The sequence below is a fragment of the Schistocerca gregaria genome, chromosome 4, assembly GCF_023897955.1.
Source record: "Schistocerca gregaria isolate iqSchGreg1 chromosome 4, iqSchGreg1.2, whole genome shotgun sequence".
Classification (NCBI taxonomy): Eukaryota; Metazoa; Arthropoda; class Insecta; order Orthoptera; family Acrididae; genus Schistocerca; species Schistocerca gregaria.
Genome location: NC_064923.1, coordinates 218,089,007 through 218,109,819, shown reverse-complemented (window position 1 = coordinate 218,109,819; position 20,813 = coordinate 218,089,007). Strand labels below are relative to the sequence as shown.

At 38.6% G+C, this 20,813-nt stretch overlaps 1 protein-coding gene across 4 annotated transcripts in view; it reads right to left on the bottom strand.

Annotated features, from left to right (window-relative positions):
* Positions 1–1,996: 1,996 nt before the first annotated feature.
* Positions 1,997–20,813, bottom strand: part of LOC126267093 (FHF complex subunit HOOK interacting protein 2A-like) — a 227,057-nt gene continuing 208,240 nt past the window's right edge. For all 4 annotated transcript variants that reach the window (XM_049971961.1, XM_049971960.1, XM_049971964.1 and 1 more), the window contains 3 exons: positions 20,458–20,699; positions 13,647–13,800; positions 1,997–2,132 (listed from right to left, as the gene is read on the bottom strand). In XM_049971961.1, the coding sequence (XP_049827918.1) occupies positions 13,701–13,800; positions 20,458–20,699 (342 nt within the window). In that variant the 3' untranslated portion in view covers positions 1,997–2,132; positions 13,647–13,700. The remainder of the gene's footprint in view (positions 2,133–13,646; positions 13,801–20,457; positions 20,700–20,813) is intronic.

Below are 20,813 nucleotides of genomic sequence, written 5' to 3'. Positions count from 1 at the left end.
AAAACTGGACAAGAAATTGCCTACGGAGGTTAAAGAGATTACTAAAGCTAACTCATTTAAAAAGACAGTTTAAAAGTACCTATTACACTATACACTCTATATATATGGAAAGCTTACTTAAATAACACAGATTATGGATTTGGTTAAAAAAAGTAAAATAAGTAAATAACAATAAATCATTTATGTCACTTCACAGTACATCTCCTTACAATAACGTTCACTCCTCCTTCCCAGAAAACCTTATACTAATGTTCTGCAATGGCCATCTTATTCTCTTTCTGAAATAGTGTCTCGCTCATTAAGCGGATATGCTGACTAAATTTCTGAGGCAACTTACAGTGAAAACTCCGTAACACAAAATGAAAAGCAAACATCAATGTCGTTGTCCTCATGTCAGCTGACAGTGTATGCAGTGAGTGGTATTGAGAAATGAATTAGCATTTTAGCACTAGATTTTTACATTATCAAATAACTTCTTTTTAAGTATCAGTAAGCACAACAGTACTGTGCAGTAACACTAAACTGAATAAGGTTACAAACTTGTAAACAGACTGGTAGTGTTTTTGGGCAGGTGGAAGCTCTAATCCCTATTTGACCATTCTGATTTGCATTTCCTGTGGCTTATCTACATTACTTCAGGTAAATGCTGAGATGATTCCTGCTATAAGACCAGAGGATACTACCTGTCCCGTTCTTGTCAAATTATACCCGAAAGTGCATGAGTACCTGCGTATAGGCTATGGATTATGTTTTTATGCTTAAACTGTAGTAACAAAAAAATGCTCAATATCCTTGTAAAGATGATGTACACATGAACAAAATACTACTACTACTACTACTACTACTACTACTAGTAGTAGTAGTAGTGGAATGTACTATTTTCTAACATAATATTCCATTGAGGGTAGTAACATGACTGTACTGTGTAAATTTTTCAAAAGTTTTGTCTATTTTTGGGAATTTTTGATGTAGTTTCTCTGTAGTACTGGAAAAACATTCTCTCTTGGAGCTTGTTAGTTTATAAGGGTTATTTATTCACATACTAATGCCTCAATGTGTGGATGGTGACTGCTTTTGTTCAAAAATAAAGCTTTTTACATTACCAAATAACTTCTTTTCAAGCATAAATAAGCACATCAGTATTTTACAGTAAGCCTAAACTGAATAAGGTGTACCCTTGTTAACAGACTGATATTGTTCTCGGGTAGGTGGAAGCTCTAATCCCTATTTGACCACTCTAAACCAAAATCTGTATGCAGAACCCCTCCTTCTACACTAACGTGAAGCAACCAATAAATGAATTACAAAATTATAAACACAATTAGCATCAAGGAGCATTACTATTAAATGATAATGAGAAGGATTCATGGCTACTCACTGTAAAGACGACACATTCAGCTGCAGACAGGCACAATGAAAAGACTGTTACACACTGAGCTTTCTGCTAAAGCCTTCTTCACAAAAGAAAGGAAAACACACACATTTACATAAGTCGGCATATCACATGCACACTTGACTGCTATCTCTGGCTACACTGCAACTGTTGTTATGTACAAAAGCTGCAATCCTGAGCGGGGAAGGGAAGGGGGCGGGACAGCAGGGTACATGTGGGAAGAGAGAAGAGCACTGTTTGGCAGAGTTTGCAGGGACTAGAAGGCGGCTGGATAAGCCTGCCACGCACAGCATTGGGAGGCTGTGAGAGAGTTGAGCAGTACACAATAGTTGCAGTCCAGCGGTATAGCGATCATGTGTGCCTGATGTGTTCCCGCTTGTTTGAATGTGTGTTGCTCCCTTCTTTTCTGAAGAATGCTTTGCCCAAAAGCTCAATGTGGGGCAGTCTACCATTTTCATAATAGTTGATATTCTAAACTGAACTTTCCATAGTTTGTTTTTACTATTAAATAAGATTCGGTATGCAAACTGTTATAATACTCTCTGTTGGACTGTTGTTTTGTATTAAAGTGAGAATATGTAGTAGTCAACCACACACAGGACATTGAAAAAAAGAATTTGTTTATTTACAAACACTATCTAACATCAGTGAATCAACATTTAAAGCAAAAGGCAGTTTTCTTGCTGGCAAGGTGGATTCATCACAGAACTTTTTGGAAGGCATGCCATGGTCTCTGAAACTGAGAACATTTTTTAAAGTTATTCACAAGGATCAGTTACAAAAACATTGTTACAATGAATTCATATTTTCTAGCTTTGCAATATGAATGTACTGCACTACAGATAGCATACTCCAGACACACTTAATGAGTTTTGTAACAGAATATTATTGCATGATATTTTAAATTTGGAGCATAAATAATACTATTTTGGCAAACCAAGTAATTTAGATATTTATATTTTCTACAACTAAGCAAGTCTCTAATATGTTCTGTGATTGAAAAATATTTTACAAACCAAAAGTGGTGAAGCTAATTTTTTGTGATGCATCAGCAAAGTATGTCAATAATTATGAAGCAGAATTGTACATTGAATAAACAAATAAATGTTCCAGTATTTGCAAAACATTCACAAAGCTACAGTATGACACTGTCATAACCGGTGGTGTAAAATGCATGTAGTTTACAATGCTAGTACATGAGTTTATGGAACAGTAGAGGTATTTTGGTATTTGCTAAGTAGTTAAACTAATGATAGTTGAAATATAGAGAAAATAAAATCTAGATTGGAAGAGGCAAGGAAAGCATTTGTGAAAAACAGAAATTTGCTAGCATCGAATACAAATTTAGTTTTTTTTCCTTCATAGCAGGTAGCACAGCAAAAACCTTAAATTATTAAATCAACAAGTTCTACATACTTGAAAATAAATGCACAATAAAATACACATGAATTTGTTAAACAAATCAAATACATGTATTCCTGATAACAGTACACTGGTTTCGTTTGACATCACTAATCTCTACACTTACAGCCCTCTCTCCCATCCCTCCAATCCACACAAATGAATATACAGTCACAGTATTTGAAATTATTATTCCAAGTTTAGCTTTATTCTTTGATCAATATAATACCTGTGTAAATGTTAAACTGTCAAACTAACAAGGCAGCATTTGTGGACTAAAACAAATAAAAAACATGCTGACACTTCAATATGTAAGGTATAGTTTTCTATTGCAAATAAATGTATTTAAAATATATTTCACATCATGATATTTGTGGAGGTAATGTCATGTACTCTAGAGGGTCTTTCTAAATGACGGACCCATTTTCAAAACTTCGTACTTATTCAAGTACAAATCCAAAATGTACAAGCTTCATACCAATGAAAAAAGGCAATTTCAAAGTTTTTTCATACTGTTTGATATCAATTTAATAACATGGATAATTTGTAATCAATTAATGTTTAATAATTATTTAATAATTAGAAATGTGATAACTGTTATAAATGTTCAATGTGGCCATCGTTTGCTGCACGGAAAACATTGCCGCGATAGCCAAACTTGTCTCACACAGGTGAAAGCGTATCTACAGACATGCCAGAAGGCTACAGAAAAGAGAAGGGAGAATGAGCAGAAAAGGGAATATTTTATCAACATCATAAAGGAGACAAATCACATCCTAAGAGCAGAGAAGAGAATATATCTAACCAGTTTGCTAGAACATGTTGAGGCAGGCAGAGAGGCAAAACAAGAACTCAAGGCAATTCTTCCAATACGTAAAAAATCGAAGACTTGGATTTCAGAGCCCAACTTTTTTCATTATAGATAAGAATGGCAACTTGATAAATGACAAGGAAAGAATTGTAGAAAGATGGAAAGAATACTTCTCAGAACTGTTGGATTGCCCAGACCAAGATGAGATATTACCTGCAAACACTATGGAGGAAAGGAAAGATTAAGAAGAATGGGAAGTTAGTGAAGAAGATGTGAAAATCCTAATCAAAGAACTCAGAAACAACAAAGCCCCAGGGGAGGACGGAATAACATCAGAATTAATCAAGGAGGGAGGTGAGAGCTTACAGTTATAGATATATAAACTGATCCAGTTGATATGGGAGAAGGAGACACTGCCAGAAGAATGGAAATTGGCTATAATATGCCCAATATACAATAAGGGAAGGAAAATGGAATGCGGTAACTACAGAGGAATCAGCTTGTTGAATGTAACTTACAAGGTGCTGTGCATCATTATCCTCAGAAAATTGCAACCACTCATAGAGAAGAACATACAGGGGTACCAAGCTGACTTTCAACCAAACCGATCGACAATAGATCACATTTTCACACTAAGACAATTGTTTGAAAAACTTTGGGAATATGATAAAGATATCTACAGCCTGTCCATCGATTTTCAACATGTGTATGACAGCATCCACAGAAATAGCTTATACAATGCAATGCGGGACTTGAGAATCCCTGAGAAGCTAGTGAGAATGGTGCAAGCTTGTATGGTAGGGTCAAAGACAGCAGTACATTTCCGAGGAGCCACATCAGAAACATTCGAGATTGAGACAGGCCTCAGACAAGGGGATGCTCTCTCATGTGTTCTGTTCAATGTCATCTTAGAGAAAGTAATAAAAGAGTGTAGGCAACAAGAATCAGCTGGAGTAGAGATGGACGGTAACTTCAACTGTCTTGCGTATGCAAATGGCATAGTACTATTAAGTGAATCAAAGCACGAGTTGAAAGAAATGTACCAAAAAATGGACAATGATGCACAGAAGGTAGGGCTCAAAGTGAATCGAGGCAAAACAGAGTTGATGCAATTAGGAAGAGCAGATAGAATTTCTTGAGATAGATGGCAAGAGGTTCAAGAGAGAAGACCAGTTCAAATACTTGGGATTGTGGTTTACCACGCACAACAACATAAAAATGGACATCAAGGAAAGAATAACAGTGGGAACAAAATGCATGCAAACCCTCAGAGAGACGCTTGGTTCTAAATCGATCTCAGTGAACACGAAGACGAAAATCTATAACACAGTGATATGCCCAGCAGTAATGTACAGTTCAGAAACATGGGGCATGACTAAGCGAGAAAGGGAAAAACTATTAATATTTGAAAGACGAGCAATGAGGAAGATATGGGGACCAGTTTTAGATAACGGAGAATGGAGGAGGAGGAAAAACGAGGAAATCTACCTTGTGATGGACAACCAACTATCCTACAGAAGATAAAGAGCAAAAGAATACAATGGGTGGTCCATGTAGCCCCTATGCCAGCTGGAAGACAGGGAAAGATGGCACTAGCGGGGAAACCAAAAACCAAACGCCCCATTGGACAACCAAGGCAGCGCTGGATGGACGACCTGGCGAAGGAACTAGCAGCCCTGGGAATTGAAAACACCTGGTCTGGTGGAAACGGGCACAAAACAGGAAGGAATGGAGGCAGTTTGTGGAAGCAGCACATGGTCTGCAGGGCCTGTGATCGCTGAATATCTATCTGTCTATCTAAAATCCAAAGACCCAAAGTTAAACTTTTGACAAACATACATAGTTTAGTATAAAACCATTGAACAGAAGTTTCTGTAGAGTTATATTAAATACTTGCTGTTGACCTGACATTACCAGGTATGTAGAGTTATATTAAGTTCTACATGTGTACTTGGCATTGCCCAGGTATGTATTTGTTCCAGTCTTCTGTTAATAATTTCCTCCTTCCTCTCTCTCCATCTCCCCCTGCCCTTCTCTCTGTATATCTGCTCCTCTCCCCTCTTTCTGTCAATCACCTGCTTCCCTCTTCAATGTCCATCTCCTCCTCCCTCCCTCCAAGTTATCTCCTCACTCTCTCTACGTTAATCTCCTAATCCCTCTCTCTGCCCATCTCCTCCTCCTCTCTCTGTCCATCTCCTCCTACCAACCTTCTCCCTCAATCACCAAGTTACCACCACATTAGCAGGGTCATGGTTCTAATCCCACACTATTTCTTTCCAGATAGTACATAATATGTGTACCAACTGGAACAGAAATCAGTCCAAGGGTTTAGGAGGAGCCTTTCAGCTGCCGCTTTGCTAGAGTACAAACACATCACATGTATTTAATGTTGTTGTTGTTGTTGTTGTTGTTGTTGTTGTTGTGGTCTTCAGTCCTGAGACTGGTTTGATGCTGCTCTCCATGCTACTCTATCTTGTGCAAGCTTCTTCATCTCCCAGTACCTACTGCAACCTACATCCTTCTGAAACTGCTTAGTGTCGTCATCTCTTGGTCTCCCTCTACGATTTTTACCCTCCACGCTGCCCTCCAATACTAAATTGGTGATCCCTTGATGCCTCAGAACATGTCCTACCAACTGATCCCTTCTTCTGGTCAAGTTGTGCCACAAACTTCTCATCTCCCTAATCCTGTACAATATTTCTTCATTAGTTATGTGATCTACCCATCTAATCTTCAGCATTCTTCTGTAGCACCACATTTCGAAAGCTTCTATTCTCTTCTTGTCTAAACTATTTATCATCCATCTTTCACTTCCATACATGGCTACACTCCATACAAATACTTTCAGATACGACTTCCTAACATTTATATCTATACTCGATGTTAACAAATTTTTCTTCTTCAGAAACGCTTTCCTTGCCATTGACAGTCTACATTTTATATCCTCTCTACTTTGACCATCATCAGTTATTTTGCTCCCCAAATAGCAAAACTCTATTACTACTGTGTCTCATTTCCTAATCTAATTCCCTCAGCATCACCCAACTTAATTCAACTACATTCCCATTATCCTCGTTTTGCTTTTGTTGATGTTCATCTTATATACTCCTTTCAAGACACTGTCCATTCCATTCAACTGCTCTTCCAAGTCCTTTGCTGTCTCTGACAGAATTACAATGTCATCGGCGAACCTCAAAGTTTTTATTTCTTCTCCCTGGATTTTAATACCTACTCCAAATTTTACTTTTGTTTCCTTCACTGCTTGCTCAATATACAGATTGAATAACATTGGGGAGAGACTACAACCCTGTCTCACTCCCTTCCCAACCACTGCTTCCCTTTCATGTCCCTCGACTCTTATAACTGCCATCTGGTTTCTGTACAAATTGTAAATAGCCTTTCGCTCCCTGTATTTTACCCCTGCTACCTTTAGAATTTGAAAGAGAGTATTCCAATCAACATTGTCAAAAACTTTCTCTAAGTCTACAAATGCTAGAAACGTAGGTTTGCCCTTCCTTAATCTAGCTTCTACGGTAAGTTGTAGGGACAGTATTGCCTCACGTGTTCCAACATTTCTACGGAATCCAAACTGATCTTCCCCGAGGTCGGCTTCTACTAGTTTTTCCATTCGTCTGTAAAGAATTCGCGTTAGTATTTTGCAGCTGTGACTTATTAAACTGATAGTTCGGTAATTTTCACATCTGTCAACAGCTGCTTTCTTTGGGATTGGAATTATTATATTCTTTTTGAAGTCTGAGGGTATTTCGCCTGTCTCTTACATCTTGCTCACCAGATGGAAGAGTTTTGTCAGGAGTGGCTCTCCCAAGGCCGTCAGTAGTTCCAATGGAATGTTGTCTACTCCGGGGGCCTTGTTTCGACTCAGGTCTTTCAGTGCTCTGTCAAACTCTTCATGCAGTATCATATCTCCCATTTCATCTTCATCTACATCCTCTTCCATTTCCATAATATTGTCCTCAAGTACATCGCCCTTGTATAGACCCTCTATATACTCATTCTGCCTTTCTGCTTTCCCTTCTTTGCTTAGAACTGGGTTTCCATCTGAGCCCTTGATGTTCATACAAGTGGTTCTCTTATCTCCAAAACTCTCTTTAATTTTCCTGTAGGCAGTATTTACCTTACCCCTAGTGAGATAAGCCTCTACATCCTTACAATTGTCCTCTAGCCATCCCTGCTTAGCCATTTTGCACTTCCTGTCGATCTCATTTTTGAGATGTCTGTATTCCTTTTTGCCTGCTTCATTTACTGCATTTTTATATTTTCTCCTTTCACCAATTAAATTCAATATTTCTTCTGTTACCCAAGGATTTCTACTAGCCCTCGTCATTTTACCTACTTGATCCTCTGCTGCCTTCACTACTTCATCCCTCAAAGCTACCCATTCTTCTTCCACCATATTTCTTTCCCCCAATCCTGTCAATTGCTCCCTTATGCTCTCCCTGAAACTCTGTAGAACCTCTGGTTCTTTTAGTTTATCCAGGTCCCATCACCTTAAATTCCCACCTTTTTGCTGTTTCTTTAGTTTTAATCTACAGGTCATAACCAATAGATTGTGGTCAGAGTCCACATCTGCCCCTGGAAATGTCTTACAATTTAAAACCTGGTTCCTAAATCTCTGTCTTACCATTATATAATCTATCTGAAACCTGTCAGTATCTCCAGGCTTCTTCCATGTATACAGCCTTCTTTTATGATTCTTGAACCAAGTGTTAGCTATGATTAAGTTGTGCTCGGTGCAAAATTCTACCAGGCGGCTTCCTCTTTCATTTCTTTGCCCCAGTCCATATTCACCTACTATGTTTCCTTCTCTCCCTTTTCCTACTACCGAATTCCAATCACCCATGACTATTAAATTTTTGTCACCCTTCACTATCTGAATAATTTCTTTTATTATTTGATCATACATTTGTTCAATTTCTTCGTCATCTGCAGAGCTAGTTGGCATATAAACTTGTACTGCTGTAGTATGTGTGGGCTCCATATCTATCTTGGCCACAATAATGCGTTCACTATGCTGTTTGTAGTAGCTTACCCGCATTCCTATTTTCCTATTCATTATTAAACCTACTCCTGCATTACCACTATTAGATTTTGTGTTTATAACCCTGTAGTCACCTGACCAGAAGTCTTGTTCCTCCTGCCACCGAACTTCACTAATTCCCACTATATCTAACTTTAACCTAACCATTTCCCTTTTTAAATTTTCTAACCTACCTGCCCGATTAAGGGATCTGACATTCCACGCTCCGATTCGTAGAACTCCAGTTTTCTTTCTTCGATTCGTAGAACGCCAGTTTTCTTTCTCTTGATAATGACATCCTCTTGAGTAGTCCCCGCCCGGAGATCCGAATGGGGGACTATTTTACCTCCGGAATATTTTACCCAAGAGCATGCCATCATCATTTAATCATACAGTAAAGCTGCATGCCCTCGGGAAAAATTACAGTCGTAGTTTCCCCTTGCTTTCAGCCGTTCGCAGTATCAGCACAGCAAGGCCATTTTGGTTATTGTTACAAGGCCAGATCAGTCAATCATCCAGACTGTTGCCCCCGCAACTACTGAAAAGGCTGCTGCCCCTCTTCAGGAACCACACGTTTGTCTGGCCTCTCAACAGATACCCCTCCATTGTGGTTGCACCTACGGTACAGCTATCTGTATCGCTGAGACACGCAAGCCTCCCCACCAACGGCAAGGTCCATGGTTCATGGGGGGGGGGGGGGGGGGGCGGTATTTAATGTATCTGTAGCAGATTTCATCCTGCAGTTCTGTTTTCGTGCAGCTCAGTCTTCATAACATCACATCTCTTAAACTGTTTTGTACAATGACAATTTTGCATGTACATTCAGTGATATATTTGAATGGTGTCTGCATAGTCTGATGTTAATGGAGTTACTAGTAATGACATAATAAATTAAAATTTCAAGCATGGTGTGGCAGTTTTTCACACATCTCAGTGATTATGACACCATATATAATAAACTGTGTCGTACAATGGTATCATCTGCCTTGTCATACTCCCTGCTCCATCCTCCTGAACGATGAACTTATGCATCACTGGATTGGGCGTAGTGGTGAAGTTGATGTGGCTCTGTTCCCTTGGCTGCCCAGGTCGTGTGACTTAATGACTTGTGAGTTTTTTTCCTTTCGTCCTATATTAAGGTCTGTGTTTATGTACTCCCATTGTCAAGAAAACTGGAATGGCTCTGAGAATGTGTCAATGCTGCAGTGGTAATCATTGACAGGATATTCCTGCATAAGTAATGGAACGAACTTCAGTCTCAGGACCTGTGTCATGTGAACAGAGGGGCACTTAGAGAACATTTGCCCAGAACTTGGCGAGTTTATGGTTCTTTTAACACATCAATCAAATTTGTATGTGTAATACTTCCAAACAGATAGAGCTTTGAAAACTAATGAATCATTCAATATAGTCCTGTATAGTGAATGCCTTACTGTACAAGGCATTCCAATGAGTGTGGGTCTAATACTCAAAAACAGATAATTTTCCTTCTATAAAATTTCACAATGGTGCCTTTGGAGGCTAGTTTTGCCACACACAATTTCCAAATTACATTCCATCAGAACTATTGAAGTCATTGGGACACCCAGCCATCACAAAACTATTCCACCTCATTTACAAGATCTATAAAACAAGTGAAGCACCCTCAGACTTCAAGATGAATGAAATAATGCTGGAAGGAGTGCACATTATCAAACTGTCAGTTCAAAAGTCAAAACACTGACAAATTATTTACAGAAGAATGGAAAAGCTGGTCTGGCCTGACCACAGGGAAGATTATTTTGGATTTTTGGAGAAATGTAGGAACACATAAAATTGAAGAAAGGAAGAATGGCAAACCTATGTTTATAACATTTGTAGATTTAGAGAAAGCTTTGATGATGCTGACTGGACTACGCTCTTTGAAATTCTGAAGGTAATGGGCATAAAATACAGGAAGCAAAATATTATCTACAACTTGCACAAAATGTACAAAAACTGGACCGCTGTTAAAACAATTGAAGGACATGAAAAGGAATCAGTGGTTGTGAAGGAGATGAGATAGGACTTTACCCTGTCCCCAATGTTGTTCAATCTGTACACTAAGCAAGAATAAAGAAACAAGGGACATATGTCACAATGGATTTAAAGTTCACGGAGAAGGACAAACATTGAGGTTTGTCAATGACATTGTAATTCTGTCACAGATGGCAGAGGAGTTTGCAGAGGAGATGGGTGGAATGGATAGTGTCCTGAAAAATTTTTATAAGATGAATACCAACAAAAGTAGTATTAGATTAGGAAACGAGACAGTAAAAGTAGTAGATGAATATTGCTGTTTGGCCAGTAAAATAACTGATGATGGTCGAAGTAGAGAAAATATATAATTCAGACTGGCTATAGTGTGGAAAGAATTCCGGAAAAGGAGAATTTGTTAACACTTAATGTCAATGTGTTCAGAAGTATTTTCTGGAAGTACCTGACTGGATTGAAGTCTTGTATGGAAGGGAAATGTGGACAATAAATAGTTCAGACTAGGAGATATTAGAAGCTTTTAAAATGTAATACTTTTAAAATGTAATACTTTTAAAATGTAATACTACAGAAGAATGCTGAAGATAATGAGGCTAGACTGATTACCTAATGCAGAGGTACTGAATGGAAATGGGGAAAAAAGAAATTTATGGCAAAACTTGACAACGAATACAGTAAGCAGGTTCAAATAAATGTTGGTTGTGTATTTATTTACAGATGAAGAGCCTTGCATCGGAAAAACTAGTGGGAAGAGCTGCATTTTCGGACTGAAGACGACAACAAGCAACAGAGCTGCTCATAGGTCTTCTCTAAATGAAAGAATGCATTACATGATTAATTCTGTGCAACACAAGGATTTATTAGCGTTTCTAAGTCTAAGCATTACACTCAGCCCAGTTACATTAATGTGGCCACCACCACATTCGATGTCAAAGTGCAGTAACCACTCACAAAAAGCAGATGGCAGCACTAGTAGTGAAAGGAATATAAAGAATTTGGGAGGGGAAGGGGGGACATGTAAAAAAACAGTGCTGTCATTGTTGTATTGCAGAAATGGAATGATTTATCTGCCATCCAAAACAGTATGATCATTGCCTTTCGGGCCAAGGGAGGAAGGAAATTCCGAAATGACTAAGCCTGTTAATTGTTCACATGCCACTGTGGTACTGTGCTTGGCGAAATGGCAGTATATAAAACCAGCACCAAGGAAACTGTGGTGTACCATATGACAAAGATGAATGACAGCTGCAGAGGTGTGTACTGGTGAACAGACATGCAAGTATGGGCCACCGCAGCAGTCACCTGTCGTGCACCCATGCTGATTGCTGTTCATTGTGAATGAAGGCTGGAAGTTGCATACCAATACTGCAGCTGGACGTCTACTTAGGGCGACAGGCGGACTTTTCAGTTGAATCACATTTTAAGCTCCACTGGACAAATGGCTATTGGTGTGTGCAGTATGAAACATCTGGAAGCAAACATGCGGGAACCAGGAGGGAACATTAGAGTCTGGAGAATGTTTTCATGATGTTCCCTTGGTAATCTCATCATTCTGGAATGCACAATGGACCAACAAAATATGCATATATACTTGGAGACCATGTCCACCCCTTAGTGCACTTTGTTTCTCCTCATCACAGTGGCATCCAATAACAGGACAATGCACTCTCACACAGCTTGCAGTGTACGTGCATAGTTCAAAGAGCACTAAGATCAATTTACCTGTACTACCCCGGCCATGAAATTCCACGGATTTAAACCCAATCAAGAATCTGTGGGACCACCTCAATTGGTCTCTTCGCACTGTGCATCCCTGGAGCTTACCTGGCTCCACATCCCGATCGGAAACTTCTACAACCTCACTGACTCTCTTCCTGCACATCTTGCAGTGGTCTGCACTGCAAAAAGGTGGTTATTCAGGCTTTTGACAGGTGGTCACATTACTGTGCCTGGACAGTGTAGTAAATGAGGATTCTTCTCCTTCCATAGTCACCACTTTTTGTTGCTTCAGCAATTTAGACATAAGAGAAATTCTTATGAAGATAAGGAAGATGGTCTGTATGTCCGGCAACAACTGCTATCAAAGAACAAGCTTTCTGTATACCAGTTATAACTGAAGGATATGTTCTCTGTACCCCCCATGGATAACTGCTCTTTAGATGGTTCAGTAGTTGTTTTAGAATTGAACATAACAGATTTTGTGTGAAATTGCTTCCAGTTACTGGTTAACATGCTGAGGGGAAAAATACTTAGTGTTTGGAATCTTGACACTGATTGTGCCATAAGTCTGAGATCAGCATATCGCATCGTAACATCATTGTAACAGTATAACCTACAGGAAAAGAGTTAATCTTATTTGTATCATCCATGGTGATCATTATCAAACACATGAAGAGGGCAGGAGTGTGAACAAAAGACTTTTTTAAGGTCTCAAAATGTTCATTTTATTTCTTAGTTTTGATTTATATTTTTTAGCATTTAGAATTTTTGTATTTTCTTCAGCTTGTATTATTTATCACTTATTGTATCTACTAAGTGCATTATTTGTCTCCAGTTACGCTCCACTGTTTCTTTTCAATATAATTTGTAACTTTTTCATTTCCCTTTATTGTATCTTTTTATTGTTTTCGTGTCTTCTTTGAGCTTTTTGAACTTTTAACATTGTCTCACTTTTGTGTATGATACCAAAATTACTTTTTACATGAAGTTTATGTCAGCACTTAATTAGTGAGTAATGATGTGTTTTCTTAGTATAATCTTCCATCTTTTTACATGAAGTTTATGTTAGCGCTTAATTAGTGAGTAATGATGTGTTCTCTTAGTATAATCTTCCATAACAATTTCTCAGTATTTTTAGAAAATTATTGATATTTTTATTTAAATTTGGACATTCTGATTTTAAGTATTGTACTTATGGCAGATCATACATAATTGCCTTATTATGATGCAAAATGATAACACACAATTTAAGAAACACATTCTGGACTTACATTTCACCTGAAGTTTCCACTGTCTGATTGCCCACATTTAATCAGGTAACATCTTCAGGAGAAGTTTTGGTATTTGACAAATACAACTGCTGCTAACTCCTTACAGAATTCCTCAAGAACAATGAATCCTTCAAACAGAGTACTGTTCTCATCCCTGAAAAAAAGGCGTTTTGCTTATTACATTAATGTGAAAAGATGAGAAGAACAAATAAAACAGAGGAAAGGCAATCATTCACCAACAGATGGTTGCTCTCTCTCTCTCTCTCTCTCTCTCTCTCTCTCTCTCTCTCTCTCTCTCTTTCTCTCTCTCTCTCTCTCTCTCTCTCTCACACACACACACACACACACACACACGAGTATACCACAGTACAGTATGTTGTGCTCATCAGCATATTTTGTCAATGAATCTGACCTTATGCCCCACATACCCCCAACCCTCTGCCACAAGAGTCTTCTCTCTGTGGAAGAACAAGATGGAAAATGTGTATTGTGCACCCACTCGCCACATCCTACATCCTGTTCGAGTCTCATCACGAGCATATCTTACACTATCCAGAGGCAGGCCACCTGTAAAAGCAGTCGTTCATGTACCTGTTCTCCTGTAACTTTTGCACATTGTTCTATGTGGGCACAACCACCAACCGACTTTCCATCCAACTGAATGGGCACTGCAATAGTGGCCAAGAAGAGTTGACCGTCCAGTGGCACAACATACTACTGAGCACAATAAGGTCATTTTCTACTACTACTTCATAACCTGTACCATCTGGATCCCTGTCCCATTAGCAGCTTCTCAGAATTACGTAACTTGGAACTGTCTTCACAAAATATCCTTTGAACCTGATGACCTCAATGTCCAGCAGCCACTGTCCCACACTCCCCTCTTCCTCAATTCACCAAACAATCTGCACCCACATTTTCCTCCTGGAGTCTTCCTTTGTTCTGTCTCCTCATCTTCAACTATTCCCCTACCTCATGTGTAACATGGAACTTGCCATGCCTGTGCCAGGGCAACCTCACCAGTGACACATTCCCATCCCATTTCCTTGCTCACTTTCCTTCCCATTCCTTCTCTGCCTCCTCCTATTCAGAGAGACAGAGGGGGGTTAGGGGGGGGGGGGAGTGGAGGGAGGGAAGGAGGAGGGAGAGAGTGGCATTCTACTACTTAACTCTTTTTGTTTATGCCTATCTGCTGTTTATTTTATCTTTTATTTGATGTGTAATGATCAAATCTCACATAAATGTTAAAAGAAAATTTCAGTAACTAAGAGTCAGAACATGACCGTACGCACAATGATTAGACATAAATCATTGATGAATCAGGCTTATAAATACCTGTAATAGCTACCTATCTCAGTAAACTCCTCACACTTGCCTATGCAGTGCATGTGAATAAATCAGAAAGCTCATTTCTGAAAGTAAAATAAAATCCACAATGCAAGAATTTTAGGGATGAGTACCTAATGACTTGCAGTAAGTATGTAGAACAAAATTGTGATGTAATAAAGTACTGTTAATTTTTGTCTCTAAACAGTGCAACACTACCAATCACAGTTGTATGTAAAGAAGAATACATAAATAATATAAATTTTTTTGGTCAGACATAGAATACTGCTGTGGTTACAAAGTCTTTTGTGATAGAATCCTTACAAAGTCTTTTGTGATTTCAAATTCAGATACAATCTAAAGCATTTGATGGTTGCCACTATCATCATCATCATCAGGGGGTAAGCCTGACTGTTGTGAAACTGCCGAGGCTCCCACTTCTATATCAACCTGATTGGCTGGACTATGCCACCATGATGACACACACAAATGGTGTGTACTGTGGTTGTGCCCTATATTTCAATAGATTATGTCTGCATTCTCTATCCATCATTGCATGCAGTGTCATCCTTCACATAAGGTGGTATACTGCGAGAGAAGTCTTCATCTGTGCTCTTTCCTTATCACAAACATGCTCCATGCATTAGTTAAGGCATAGATGATGTTACTATTAAAGTTGTTTTCACATAGTCTAATTTCAGTCACTTCCCTGCTCACAGAGTCCCAATAGTTCAATGCATGAGTATATCTAAATAAATAAATAGCATTGTAAAAAAGTGGCTGGTTGCTGTAATCTTCTATGTAAGAGTCAACCTATATTTTGTACACAGCCATGGGCTGAAAATGTCAGTTTTTGACAAAATAGCATGCACGAGTATCCTTGTTTCTACAAACAAAATCTTGTGTTTATTTAATAGCATGTGCCCTACATCACTGATTTTTCCAAACTCCTATTTTTGATGTGTTGCCAATACTCAATACAGGGGGCAGCAACAGACTGTGAGGCCGAAGTACCTTTTGCAACAGTCGCAAGGAATATTATAAATTCACGGCACTTTCAGGCCAAGATTCTCTTAATTGATCACAACATTTCTTTAATTCATTCATTCATGGGTGTCTGACTTGATTCCTTGCCTGTTTACGACTCTACCTATCATATTAGTTGTTGCACTGCAGAATGAAAATCATGCTATGTGTTAGTCATATTGGATTGCTTGAACAGCGTTGCACCTTAGTTTCTAAGGCAGCATTGACCTAATAACGCGAACCGAATACCCATTGGTTCTGGACACCTTCATCAGACGATTAATCTCAAGTCCTAGGTGGTCCTTATGCAAAAACAGTCCTCGTTCTACACACTAAGGTGTTCAGTATATAGCTCTCTTCTGAGCTGGATGGTGAAAGCTACACCTATTGAGGTACAGATCTAGATGTTTCGGTTTTCTGTACACAGAATGGCAGAGTTATCCACCTGATTTCTATTTGACCAAAATGTCTAAGAAAGGTAACTTCCTGTTGCTCTCTACCTCCATTGTAAATATTATGTTAGTATGTACACCATTCAAATGGTCTACGAACTGCTGCACCACCTCATTGCCATCGGTCCAGATTAAAAATGTATCACCACCATACCTGAAGAGGTAGGATGAATGGAGGGGAGCACTATTCAATGCTCATTCTTCAAAATCCTTCACAAAAAAATTTCGTTATGGCTGGTGAGTTGTGAGCACATTACTGATCCATCAGTCATTTCACAATAATTTCCACTGCACAAAAATGAGTGGTCATCAGAGTGTGCCAAAATTAGTGGGAAATTTTAGGGAACAAATGTGTGGACAAAAGTTTTAATTTGTCTTCCACTGGTACCATCATAAACAGGGAGACCACAACAAGGCTGACTATAACTTCACTCGTGCCTATCCTTATCTGCTTTATTGCATCAACACACATTCCTGAGTTCTACAGTGGCCGACTATGGGCACCAATAATTTAGTTAAGTACTTTTCCAGTTTGTATGCAGGGGAGATATGAGCACTAACAATTGGTCTCAATGCTATGTCATCTTTCTGTTTTTTAGGCAGACCATAAAACTTGCGTGACCGAAGTGCTCTTGACTTAAGTTCTTCACAAGTCCATCAGAGTGGCCAGGGTTCTTTAGTAGCTCTCCTATCTTCCTGTGAAATGCTGACGTGGGATGCTGTTTGAGAAACCAATATGTGGTACTTTCTGCACCTGGAGATTGGAAGCCCATCATGATTCTTTTAGCACAAGACAGCCCCCAACAGTGGTGTTCACCCCTGCAAGTGGAGGTGTGCAGTGGCAGCTTGACTGCACAAGTAAGGGCAGATGGGTGATTACACTGCCCTGGTCACAAACAAATACCTTCTATGGCAGAAGCTCAGCTGGTGTGCCACCTTGGGTGAAGTCCAATGGAGTGAACTTAGAACCTGTAGACATCTTGATGGTGGTGAAGCCTGTGGTGCCAGTGTGAAAACCATGTTGCCTTGTCATCTGAAAATGATGGGTATTTATACAGGTTCGATGCACATTAGTGCACTGAGTCACTGCTTCTGACTGCATACACCAAAACAAGGCAGTGGCCAGAAGATGTGGCAACTTGTCAGCTGCTGCTGTGGTCAGGCCACCATTGTGCTAGATTGCCAGTACTGTGAGCACTGGCCCTTGGCCCGCAATGTGGAAACAGAATGACAGCACTGCTGCATCTGATTCAAGGATGTTTTGGTTCACTCTGCACCCATTGGTGTCTGTGGCCCTCTTGCGATAGCTGCAGCACTGTTGCTATTTAATTTGGTAGCAATGAAAAATAGTGGCAGTATTACAGGTAGAAGTGAAACTACTTAGAACGTCTGAAGTAGGCTCTTAGGATTGCCTGGATACCTTAGTTTATAACAATACTATGTAGAAGAAGTAAGGATCTGGAAATGAGCCAATTTCAATTGGTCAGGAAGTTCCACTGGCCTACTGTATATAAAACACATATGTGCCTAAAAATGTTATTATGCTTAAGCTATCTTATTATTTTATATTTGCACGTGTTAATAAAAACACAAAGTAATTTACTTAGGGGGCTTGTACAAACAGCTTTTGTGCAGTTAATACATGCAACAATACAGAATTACATATGCTTCTCACAGATATGTACATGGAACATGTAACTCAATCATCATAACTTCTCAACAGCACTTCGTTATGTACACACATGCACAGTGTAAAAAAGTCTCCAGATTTTCTCAAGTGAAATAAAATAAGTAGTATCAAGTATCAGCTGGAATCACGGGGAAATTGCCATCTTTATATTTCCCAAGCACAGGTATCTCTACTACATGGTTTGGCAACAATGGGATTCTAATTGGTAAAGTATTCCAGAGGTAAAATAGTCTCCCAATTTGGATTTCTGGGTGGGGACTACTCAGAATGATGATGTTATCAGGAGGGGAAGAGTGAAAATACTGGCACTCTATGGGTTGGAGCTAGGAATGTGAGATTGCTTAATAAGACAGGTAGGTTACAGAGTGTGTAAAGAGAAATGGATAGGTTATATGTAGCAGAAATTAGTCTGGTGACAGAAAGAACAGGAGTTTCAGTCAGCTGAACACAAAGTTATCAACATAAAATCAATATAGGTAATGCATGAGTCGTTCCACCTCGGCAGTGCTACACAGACGATACATAAACTGAAAAAATGTACGATGAAATAAAAGAAATTTTCAGTTTGGTAAGGGAGATGAAAATTTAATTGTGTTGGGGGACTGGAAACCAATAGCAGGAGAATGAAGAGAAGGAAAAACAGCAGGAGAACATGGACTAGGGAGCAACGATGAAATAAGAAGCTGCCTGGTACATTTTTGCACGGAGCACAATTTAATCATTACTAACATTTTGATTAAGAATCTCACAAGAAGATTGTATGTATACACAGAAGAGGCCTGGAGACAGTTCCTGTTTTGACAGATTATATCATGTTAAAAATATATTTGGAAACCAGATTTTAAACTTAATGCATTTCGTGGGGCAGATATGGACTCTGACCATAATTTACTGATTATGAAAAATGGCAGAAAGGTTGGAAATTAAGGAAACAGACTCTGGATAAAATGAAAGATTCCGAAGTTTTTCAAACTTGCAAAGAGGACCTTCGGTGATGATGTACTGTATCAAAGAAAAGGAATACAATAGAAGATTGATGGTTAGCTTTGAGAGAAGAAACAGGGAAGGTATCAGTGGATCGAATAAGGAAAGGACAAGGCCCAGTACATTTCCTTGGATAACACATGAGATACTGAATTTAACTAGGGTCTTAAAAAAATGTTTCAATTGCTAAGAAGGCAGTTGCTGACTGATGTGAATATTACTGTAGCATTAGTTTAACAAATCATGACTGCAAAATACTGATGAGAATTATTCACAAAAGCTTGCTAGATGCTGATCTTGGGGAAGACAAGTTTACGTTCCAGAAAAATGTAGCAGTATGTTTAACAATACTGACCATACGACTTATTTTAGAAGATGAACTGAAGAAAGATGAATATGTGTTTACAGCATTTATAGATGTAGAGAAACCTTTGATAATGTTTACTTGATTGCAATCTGAAATTCTGGTAGTAGCAGTGATAAAATACTTGGACCAAAACATTATTCACATCTTGTCCAGAAACCAGACTACAATTATAAAAGCTGAAGGACATGAAAGGGAAAATTATTGAATCTGCACATTGAGCAGGCAGTAAAGGAAACCAAGCAGAAATTTGGAAAGGGAATTAAAGTTTGGAGGAAAGAAATTATGACTTTGAGGTTTTTCGGTAACTTGTAATTCTGTCAAAAGCAGCAATGGACTCGAAAGTTGGAATGAAATAGGACGGATAGTGTCATGAAGTGTGGTTGTAAGATGAATATCTACAAATGTAAAATAAGATTACTGAAATGTAATCAGATTAAATAAGACATGCAAGCTGGTAATAGCATGAAAAGCAGGTTTGTAAAAGATATATATCTGAACTTGCATTATAAATTTAAGTGTTAGGAAATATTTCTGGGAGTTTTTGTCTCCAATGTTCGCCCTGTACAGAAGTGAAATGCAGATGATAAACAGAACAGACTACAAGAGAATATAATTTTTTTAAACATTGTGACTGAGGAATGCTGAAGATTAGATTGACTGTTCAACTTACTAATGAAAACGCACAGTGAACTGAATTGAGGAAAAATAAATTTATGGCACAATGTAACTAAAATAAGGGATCAACAAAGAATATTGAGACTCAAGGAATAGTCAACCTGGTGATGGTTAGATATGGGGGTATAAACTGTACTGGGAGACAAAGGATTGAATATAGTAAGCAGGTTGCAGTAGTTATGCAAAAATGAGAATGTTTTCATGGAGAGCTGTAGCAAACCAATCATTCAACAAAAGATAACAACAACAGTATCAAGATAAACAGAAATTGTTATATAGTAAATGACTTACACTACATATTCTTTGTCCTGCAGGAGGAACAACTTCGTGGAGCTCAGAATGGCTTTATGATCCTCAATTTCAGAAATTTTTAGTATTAACTCTTCTGCTGTTTGTTGCAGAACTTTAAACAACGTTACGACACCTTTTATAATCGGAAGTGTTGGATTTAAAAGGTACTCATGTAAATAGGGGTGTGGTAGCATTGCTAGCTGTGAAATTAAGCCAGTTAACCGGAGGTTTACTTGGTAGGACTGAAAAATAGTAAGAAATGACAATTAGTTATTAAATGTCTTGCAGAGGTTAAATTCAGTTAGCATAATATGTCACATACTGAGGAAAATACTTATTCCAGAGTACAAAGAAAA